Below are 10320 nucleotides of genomic sequence, written 5' to 3'. Positions count from 1 at the left end.
ACAACCCCTCCGTTCAACTCTCAGAGCCGCGTCCTTCCCCATCAGGGGGCCCTCGGCGGCGCTCCGCCCCCCGGCTCGACGCACGCCCGTGACGTCACGCCGGCGAGGGTTCTCCGAAGCGCGAGCCCTTCCCGGAGCGTTCTTGCCTCGCGCTTCGCTCTCTCTTACGGTGACTGACTCGAGAGTGTTCCGTCAACTTCTTCTGTCACATTTCTCTGAAGTAGTTGCAGCGCTTCGGGAACCCGGAAACCGCGGGGCGGGTCCGTGGTGACGCACCGGAAGCCGCGGGGCGGGACCCTGCAGTCGGAAGCCGCAGGGCGGGCAGTGGCGCTCCCGGAAGTGGCGCGGTCTTCGCGTGCGTGAGGGCGGTGCGTCGGGCTGCAGGAGAAGATGGCGGTCTCCACAGGTCTGTTCCCGGCCGGGCCGCTTGCTTTTCCACCCCGACCCGAGCTGCGCCTCCGCCTGCTGCCGGCTATCGGCCTGGCCATGCGGAGAAGCAGGAGCGCGGCCCCTTGGCGGCTGCGTTCCCCGTGAAGCGCACTGGGAACAGGGAGGGTCGGGGCTGCTGTCGGGGCGGCGGTCGTGCCCGCGCGTCGGCTGCGCGCCCTAGAGCTGGGCTGGGCCCTGCTTGGTCTGGGGTCCTGCAGGCGTTGCTGGGTCAGGCAGGCGGGGGCTCGCGGACTGTGAGAGAGCGAGCAGGGGTGCCCAGGGTGGGCTACCTCCACCTGGGCGCGGGAGGGCTCGCTTGGGGGTCCAGGCTGAAGCGAGTCTGATTCCTGACTCGCCTTGACGTGGGCGGAGGACGGGGCCGTCTCCTAACTGACCGCAGGTGTGTTATCTTTCATTTGAGTGAAAAACTGTGGTGCAAACTAAGTAAAAGCAAGGAGTGAGGTGAACGCTAACTGAAGAAAAAGCAATTTCTTAGATTAGCTATTCAACTCCTTTCTTGCACTTAATACAGTTTTGTTTTCTATGAGCACAGACTTTGAAATTAAGTATTACCACTAAGATTTTAGACATTTGACTATTAAATGTTAAAGTCAAAATGTTAGGCTTTATTACTTAAAAATATTAATGCGTATGATCTTTAATTTTTCTAATCATACCCATTAATACAAACTAGTTTTGCATTTCATGTCATCATTATATAATAAAACGAATTTTCAAGTCTACATACTAAAGTGGAAGGCATCAGTGTATGTTGTGATGGGTAGTCTCAAGGTAATACCATTCTACATTCATTTCAGTGAGAAGTTGTGTCTTTTTAATGTCTCATCTTGACTACGTGCAGGCGTCACGATAAGATGTTTAGTTTTGGTGTTGGGGAACTGTTTCAGTAGACTGATGAGAGATGAGATGAGAACTAAGTAATAAAGCATGGGTGATTTAAAAGTGATATTTTAGTGTTAAAACTTTATAATTACTGCCCTTTCCATTTGAAATCCTGCGTGCTTGTTAGTGGGGCTGTGTTTATGAGATGTGCTTAGTATTTATAGGTTCTTGAAAACTTAGTAATAAAATGATTTATTTTCATTCGATTGATAGTTTTCACTTTGTGGATTTCATTTTTTACTTAAACACAATCCCCCCCACACACACTGTACATATGAGAGAGTGTGGAAATATTTTGAAAAGACCAATGGTTATATTAATGACAGGTACTTTTTATTAACCACATTTAATCATTTGGGGGAGTTGTAAGGAAATTGCCGTGAGATTATTTGCATATTTGTTATATATTGGAATGTGTATTTTCTGGTCTGTATTTTCAGCATTCCTAAATTCTGTATTTACACCGTTTAGATTTATGAGATTTGAAACTTTAGCTTAATTAAAAAGAATATATTTTAGGCAGTTAATTGATGTTTTCTTAAACCACTGAAATTTGTTTTGAAACTGTTGCTAAAAATTGCCCTGGTGAATTTTATGTTCTAGTTATCCTTTTTTGTGCTTTACAAGAGTGACAGTGTTGTCCACTTGGGGGAGAGGTGTCTAAAGTAAGTTCTGGATTATGTATTGGAACTTTTTTTTTTTTTTTTTTAATGGCTGAACTTGAGGCATACGGAAGTACCTGGGCCAGGAATTGAACTTGAGCCGCAGCTGCAACCTGTGTCACAGCTGCGGCAATGATGGATCCTTTAACCCACAGCACCAGGCTGGGGATGGAATCCATGCATCTGCAGCAACCTGAGCCGATGTAGTTGGATTCTTAACCCACTGCACCACAGCAGGAACTCCTGGAGCTATTTTTAAATTATATTTTCTCTTAGTTACACTTTCATATTTGCTTCTTGGTAGTAAGGGAGGGAAACAGTACCTTTATATCTGTGAAGTAGATGTGGTAAAGCTTGAAATTTAAATTAGATTAGTTAGATCAGGTATTGTATATGTTTGCTTGTTTTTCTTTTTCTTTCCTTTTCTTTTTTGGCTGCTCCTGAGGCATATTGAAATTCCCAGGCCAGAGATCAAATCCAAGCCACACCTGCAACATATGCCACAGCTTCAGCAGTGCCAGATCCTTAATCCACTGTGCTGGGCCGGATTGAACTGGTGCCTCCACAGAGATAAGATGGATCCTTAACCCACTGCACCACAGTGGGTACTCCTACTTGTTTTTTAATTGAGCCAAAATAACCTTGACAAAAATAGTTATTTGATAGGCCAAAAAGAAAAAGCATCCGACAAATATTTTTTTTTACCTCAATTAAAGCACTGTATTTTAATGTCCATTGCCTAAGTCATATGTTTTTATCCTTTCTGTTACTAGAAAAAAAATTGATGGGGATTCTAATTAAACAGACCTCTGAGCTGAAACATACTTCGCCATACTACTTGATCCTCTTTTTTTGTAGATGAGAAAACTGAGGCCTAAGGAAATATAAGATTTTACATAGTTGGTTATCAATAGAGTCCAGATTAGAATCTAGTTTTTTTACTCTCAGCCTAGTGCTTTTTTCATCATGAGGAACTCTGAATTTGGAATAATCCTGAAATCAGGAGCCCTTATTCCCTTTTAGATTTGAGAGTGGCTTTCATGCTTCTCTTCTAGTAGAATCCTTATTCAGACTCTCAGACACTTCCATTCATGAAATGGGCTGTGGTGGAAACCCCACTGGCTAGATTCCCAGTTCCCAGAGGCAGAGTCACTTCTGGGGGGTCGGTATGATTTCATAGCACACAGCTTAAAAAAAAAATAAAAATACACTGCTATGTTTAGTACCTGTGATTCAAAATTAAAAGTGTATGCAATAATTTATAGTAATAGTACATTTTTAATTTTAGAGTACTTTCAAATTTTACAGAAAAGTTGTGAGGATGGTACAGGGCATTCCTATACATGTATCCAATTTCTCCTGTTAACATCATGGTCTGGTACATTTATCACCAAGTAATGAACGAGTATCAACATACTTATCATTAACTGAAGTTGGTACTGTATTCAGGTTTCTTTAGTTTTTACCTAATGTCTGTTTCTGTCCGAGGATCCCATCCAGAATACATTGTAATGTGAAACATTTGAATATTTTTTGTCATTTATCAGTAGTTAGACTAGTGGTGTGATGGAGCTGTCTTCTCTGAATGCAGAAGATTGCAAAATGTCTTTAGTGAGAGGCTCAGAAAAAAAGATGGAATATTTTTTCTTTGTTGGTAAGCCACATGAGTGGAAAACAAGACCAAAGTAAAACCCAATTACCATTTTCAGAAGTGGGCAGCATTATGTATCCTGGAGCAAGAACTGGGTTAGCAGTGTTTCAGTTTTCCTGCTGCCCTGCTAGATTGCTTTGCATGCTAGATATGCTCCTGCGCTCTTAAGCCTTGCTTTCCACCTCCCCGTCTATGAAAAGGTTGGACAATATGAGGTTGTTTTCCCCATATTAAAGATGAAGATGTGTGGATATGGCAGAACGTGGGAGCAGTAAAAGAGATTTGCATGTATAAATCATAGAATTTGGAAACTAAACAATATAGGAGCTGAACTGTTATAGTCTAAGGTATTTCCCTCTTCAGACTAATAACTGGCCTGGTAGATTTCTCTGTTAGTTATGAACCTGGATGCTCCTGATGCATGTTTGCTCTTGATAACGTCAGGTACTGCTTACTGTGGAGCAGCCCTCCCTTTGCAGAGTAGTTGGGGTGGCAGACTGAAACTGTCCCAAACAGTCTTACTAAGTGTGAAAAATTAGGATCATTCTGTGACCTTTGAAAATGTTCACTAAAACATTTTTTAAAAAGTAAAACTAACATTTGTTAGTACACTGTGATTTAAATGTGAGTTTAAGAATTAGAATGGGGGAGTTCCTGTCGAGGCGCAGTGGTTAACGAATCTGACTAGGAACCATGAGGTTGCAGGTTCAATCCTTGGCCTTGCTCAGTGGGTTAAGGATCCTGCGGTTGCCGTGAGCTGTGGTGTAGGTTGCAGACGAGGCTTGGATCTGGTGTTGATGTGGCTCTGGTATAGGCTGGCGGCTACAGCTCTTATTTGACCCCTAACCTGGGAACCTCCATATGCTGCGAGTGTGGCCCTAAAAGGACAAAAGACAAAAAAAAAAAAAAAAAAAAAGAAAAAAGAATTAGAATGGGAGTTCTCTAGTGGTGCAGTAGATTAAGGATCCAAAGGATCCAGCGTTTTCATTGCAGTGGCCCAGGGCACTGCTACCGTGCAGTTTCAATCCCTGGGGACTTCCACGTGCGGTGGGTGTAGCCAGAAAACAAAACAAACAAAAACAAAGAATTAGAGTGTTTGATCTCTTTATAAAATTGTCTAGACTAGTTTGAACAATGCTTGCCTTTTTCTTCTCATCTTGTAATTTATGTGGAGCAGGCATCTTTTCTATGCTTTGAATTGTCATTCTCTTTAATTTGGATCTTCTTCCAATATTTTATTCTTTGTGTTTCTTTCCTTTTTTTTTTTTCTTTTTGGTCTTTTTAGGGCTGAACCCGTGGTATAGGAAGGGTCCCAGGCTAGGGGTTGAATCAGACTTGAAGCTGCTGGCCTCCACCACGGGTTACAGCAGTGTCAGATTCTTAACCCACTGAGGGAAGCCAGGGATCGAACCTGCATCCTCATGGCTACTAGTCAGATTCCTTTCTGCTGATCCACGATGGGAGCTCCTCTTTCTTTCTCTTCCTTCCTCCCTTTGTTCCTCTCTTCCCCTTCGTTCCTTCCTTCCCTCTTTCTTTTCTCTTTTTGGCGGCCCCAAGGGCCTGTGGAATTCTCAGGCCAAGGATCAGATCCGAGACCAGGGATGGAACCTTGGTCCCCGCACTGCAGAGACAACTGCTGATCCCGTTGGTCCACAGCGGTAACTCTTTCCTTTGTGCTTTCAGTGTTAGAGGGTAGATCTCTGAGAGTTTCTTTATTGTGAAGTTTCCCTTCCTCTGGGATGTGGTCATCTTCCTGCATCTCCTTTCTGCATTTATGTGCATAAGTTCACCTTCACTGCATTCCACTGCCTGCTCTTCTGGAGTCTCTTCAACGTTCCTATGGTCAGAAATATCTTTTGTGACTCTCTGTTCAAATTTCATTTCCCATGTTACCAGCTTTTGTTTCTTTGCTGCATTTTTGCCTTTGTTGGCTATTTTATTTTATTTTTTGTCTTTTGTCTTTTTAGGACCGCACCCACAGCATTTGGAGGTTCCCAGGCTAGGGGTCTAATCGGAGCTGTTGCCAGCCATCGGCCTATGCCAGGGCCACGGCAACGCCAGATCTGAGCCATGTCTGTGACCTACACCACAGCTCACAACAGTGCGGGATCCTTAACCCACTGACCGAGGCCAGGGATGGAACCTGCAACCTCATTGTTCCTAGTTGGATTCGTTTCTGCTGCGCCGTAACGGGAACTTTTTTTTGGCTATAGACTCTCACGTGGGTACCACTGGGGGACAGGAGGCAGCTCTCCTGCATGCTTTGCTGTCTGAGAACTGAGAGAGGTGCAGCATCCTGTTAACAGCACTGAAAATGGGAAGTGATGGCCAGTGATTGGGATTGCTCATGTTACGTGCACAGTCTTGTGGACCGAGGGGCTAGTGGCAAAGAGGGGCTAGTGGCAAAGTGCGTACTTCATGCATAGTTAGGATACTGTGGTGACTGAAGTTTGAACTGTGTCGTTGGGGGGCTGGTCTTTAAACCATGGGAACTGGAAGTCATGCATATGGAAACCATGGCAAACAGGTTGCCATGTGTGGAAATAGCCATTTATCAATCATTTGGGGAGCTGTTTGACCCCAAACTTCAAAATGATGGAAGGTATGTAGACTAAAATAAATGGGATGAAATTTAGAATCGATTTATTTATAAGTATACTATGAATTATTTAGGTTCTAGACCAGGTTTATTTTATAGATGAGCACTGAATATCTAGTTATGAAGTGAGTTTGACAAGATTATTTAGTGAGCTGTTGAGTCCAGAGCTAGTTTCTTGATTTCAGGTTCTTTGATGCTGCTTCTGTATCACCCTGTATTTTATAAACTTTGGTTGCTGTATATAAGTGGGCATACAACATTTGTCTTTCTCTGACTTAGCTCAGTTGGCATAATACTCTCTAGGCCCGTCCATATTGTTGCTGATGGCAAGATTTCATTCTTCTTTACGTCTGAGAAGTATTGCGTGTGTGTGTACATCTTTATCCATTCATGTATCGATGGGCACTTAAGTTGCTTTCATATCTTGCCTGTTGTGCATAATGGTGCAATGAACAAAAGGATGCATAGATCTTTTTGAAATAGTGTTTTTGTTCTCTTTGGATAAATACCCAGGAGCGGAATTGCTGAATTGTGCATTAGTTTATTTGTAATTTTTTGAGGAAATTACACTGTTTTATATAGTTGTTGCACCAATTTATATTCCCCCCAGTAGTGCACAAGTGTCCCCTTTTCTCCACATTCTTGCAGACTTATTTGTTAAGTTTTTGATGACAGCCACTCAGATGTCAGGTGATATAGCTCTTTGTGGTTTTGATTTGCATTTCCCTGATGATGCATGATGTTGAGCATCTTTTCACGTAACTGTTGACCATCTGAATGTCTTTTTTTGGAAATGTCTATTCAGATCCTCTGCCCATTGTTTTAATCGGGTTTCAGGTTTATTTTTTTGAGCGTTGAGTTATTTGTGTTCTTCGTGTATTTTGGATATTAACCCCTTGTCAGATCTATTGTTTACAGGTGTCTTCTCCCATTCCTAGGCTGCCTTTTTGTTTTGTTGATAGTTGCCTTTGGTGTGCAAAAGCATTTAGTTTGATACAGTCTCATTTGTTTATTTTTGCTTTTGTTTCCCTTGCCTGAGGAGACAGATGTAAAAAATTATTGCAAAGACCAGTGTCAAAGAGCATACTGTTTTCTTCTAGAAGGTTTAAGATTTCAGATTTATTGTAAGTCTTTAATGAATTCTGAGTTTACTTTTGTAAATGGTGTGGGAAGAGTAGTCCAGTTTGGTTCTTTTGCATGTAGTTGTCCACTTTCCCCAATCCTCCTTGCTTGCTAAAGAGACTGTCTTTTCTCCATTTTATTTTTGCCTCCTTTGTTGTAGATTAATTGCCCATGTAAGCATCTGGTTTGTTCATGTAAAAAAATTGCATTGTTTGTCTTTTTATTGTTGAGTCGTAAGAGTTCTTTATATACTCTATTTCTTCTTTATATAGTCTAGGTACAAGTTCCTTATTAATGTATGCTTTGTATTTTCTCTCATTTTGTAGGTTTTTCACTTTCTTGATTTGTCCTTTGAAACCCAAAAGTTTTAAATTTTGATGAAATCCAATTTTTCTACTTATTTCTACTTTATTAAGATGGAAAGTTTGGCTTGCATAGTTTTACCACCTAACTGACTCTGTTTTAAAAGCATCATGTTGACGTATGTTAAGTTCTAACTGATGATCTGGTTATGATTGTTTTACCATTTGACAGAGGGTGGGAGTTTAAGCCCATAAATGTTGCCAGAAAGGGTGAACGTGAACCTCTGCCATAAGCTCATGGAATGTTACTGAGTACCTCTTGTGTTGTCATCATTTTCTTAGGGTGCCCTTTCTGTGAGTGATTTATGTCTTTTTTTTTTTTTTTTTTTTTTTTTTTTGTTGTTGCTATTTCTTGGGCCGCTCCCACGGCATATGGAGGCTCCCAGGCCAGGGGTTGAATCGGAGCTGTAGCCACCGGCCTACGCCAGAGCCAGAGCAACGCGGGATCTGAGCCGCGTCTGCAACCTACACCACAGCTCACGGCAACGCCGGATCATTAACCCACTGAGCAAGGGCAGGGACCGAACCCGCAACCTCATGGTTCCTAGTCGGATTCGTTAACCACTGCGCCACAACGGGAACTCCTCTGTGAGTGATTTAATCACAAGAAATGGCTCAAGAAAATCTAGTTTTCCCCCTTTATGTATTATAATGTTTTATTCATAAGTTTTTAGTTTACTTTTCTGAAGTGAAACAATACTAAAAGGATGTTTTGTATTCAAATACGTTAAGTAAACACACGAAACTGCTTGTTTTCTCCTTATCTGAGTTAGTGTGCAGCACATAGACTAGTAATTTTTGCGGAGTAGCCGGGGGCAGAGTGGTTTTGGTTGTAACCTTTAGAGTACTGGCAGCATGGTTTGTATTCTGCTGTACACTTTGCAGCCTCCATACCATGGGTTCGAGGTAATTCACAAATTTTCTAATCCAGGTTTTTTTTTCTTTTTTTTCTTTTTTCTTTTTGTCTTTTTAGGGCCGCACCCGCAGCATATGGAGGTTCCCAGGCTAGGGGTCTAACTGGAGCTGTAGATGCTGGCCTATGCCACAGCCACAGCAACTGGGGATCGAACTGCGTCTGCAACCTACACCACAGCTCATGGCAACGCTGGGTCCTTAACCCACTGAGCAAGGCCAGGGACTGAACCTGCAACCTCATGGTTCCTAGTCGGAGTCGTTAACCACTGAGCCACGATGGGAACTCCTAATCCAGGTTTTTCTATCTGTGTTTGAAGGTAAATAGTACAGATGCTTCAAATGTAGAATGTTTGATTAAGAATTTTTTCAGATTTTTTTTAATCCGTATTAATTATTCCATTAATTCTAAGACAGGTTTTACCATCTGAAATGGATATATGTCATATAGTTTAATTGGTAGTGTGTTTTAATTTCTTAAAGTAATAGTTCGTATAGTTGATGCCATCTTAGTTGTTTATTTGTTTTTTTTGCTTTGTAGGGCTGCACCCAAGGCATATGGAACTTCCCAGGCTAGGGGTCTAATCAGAGCTACAGCTGCTGGCTTACAACACAGCCACGCAACACCAGATCCTTAACCCACTGAGCGAGGCCAGGGATCGAACCTGCATCCTCATGGTTGCTAGTCAGATTTGTTAACCGCTGAGCCATGATGGGAGCTCCCGTGACTGTGGTTTTTGAAGCAGCCAGTGAGTGGGCTTATGGGCCTAGGTAGGGTTATCAAACAGAATTTCTCCAGAGTGAAGAACTGACTCCTGCACTAATTTCACATTATCCTAACTACGTTCTTTGCTGAGGAGGAAATCTTAATATCTAGGAAAAGTATCCCCTCTGTTTTCTTTTTTTTTTTTTCCTGTCTTTTTGCTATTTCTTAGGCCGCTCCCGCAGCATAGGGAGGTTCCCAGGCTAGGGGTCGAATCGGAGCCGTAGCCACCGGCCTACGCCAGAGCCACAGCAACGCGGGGTCCGAGCCACGTCTGCGACCTACACCACAGCTCACGGCAACACCGGATCCTTAACCCACTGAGCAAGGCCAGGGACCGAACCTGCAACCTCATGGTTCCTAGCCGGATTCGTTAACCATTTCGCCACGATGGGAACTCCTTTTTTTTTTTTTTTTGGTTTTCTTTTTCTTTAAATATTTTCTCTAAATTCTTGCCCCTTAGGTTTTCCATAAGAATATTAGGACTGTCCATTTCTGAGAACAGTGCCGTTGGAATTTCAGGGGTTTTTGTTTGGTTTTTGGCTGCAGCATGCTGAGGCTTGATGTGGGATCTCAGTTCCCAGATCAGGGATTGTACCCGGGCTACAGGAATGAAAGTGTCGAGTCCTAATTACTGTAGACTGCCAGGGAACTCCCTAGAATTTCAGTTTAAATTGAAAGTCCGAAGATTAATTTGAGGAGAACTTACCATCTTTGCTGTGAGTTTCTCATGCATGCAGATTGCTCTGTTTATTCAGTTTTTTGACATTCTTTGCTTATGTTTTTCCACCCTGACATCTTGAATATTTTTACGCAGTTCTCATCTGCGTGGTTCCTTTTAGGTTGTACCTGGGGAGTTTCTTCCTCAAGGAGTTCTTCCTTGTCCTTCTTTTGGGGTTGGTTGTCCTTTCTAGGTG

The 10320-nt window shown here is 42.6% G+C and overlaps 1 protein-coding gene across 1 annotated transcript in view; it reads left to right on the top strand.

The window, feature by feature from the left end:
* The window catches only part of UBE2V2 (ubiquitin conjugating enzyme E2 V2), a 31160-nt gene continuing 21175 nt past the window's right edge, over positions 336-10320 (top strand). Inside the window, 1 exon segment of the mRNA NM_001243391.1 lies at positions 336-406. Within this exon segment, the coding sequence (NP_001230320.1) occupies positions 391-406 (16 nt within the window). The 5' untranslated portion in view covers positions 336-390.

The sequence above is a fragment of the Sus scrofa genome, chromosome 4 (assembly GCF_000003025.6).
Source record: "Sus scrofa isolate TJ Tabasco breed Duroc chromosome 4, Sscrofa11.1, whole genome shotgun sequence".
In the NCBI taxonomy this organism is placed as follows: Eukaryota; Metazoa; Chordata; class Mammalia; order Artiodactyla; family Suidae; genus Sus; species Sus scrofa.
The sequence above is the reverse complement of the archived record's forward strand: the minus strand, read 5'-3'. Positions and strand labels throughout refer to the sequence as shown.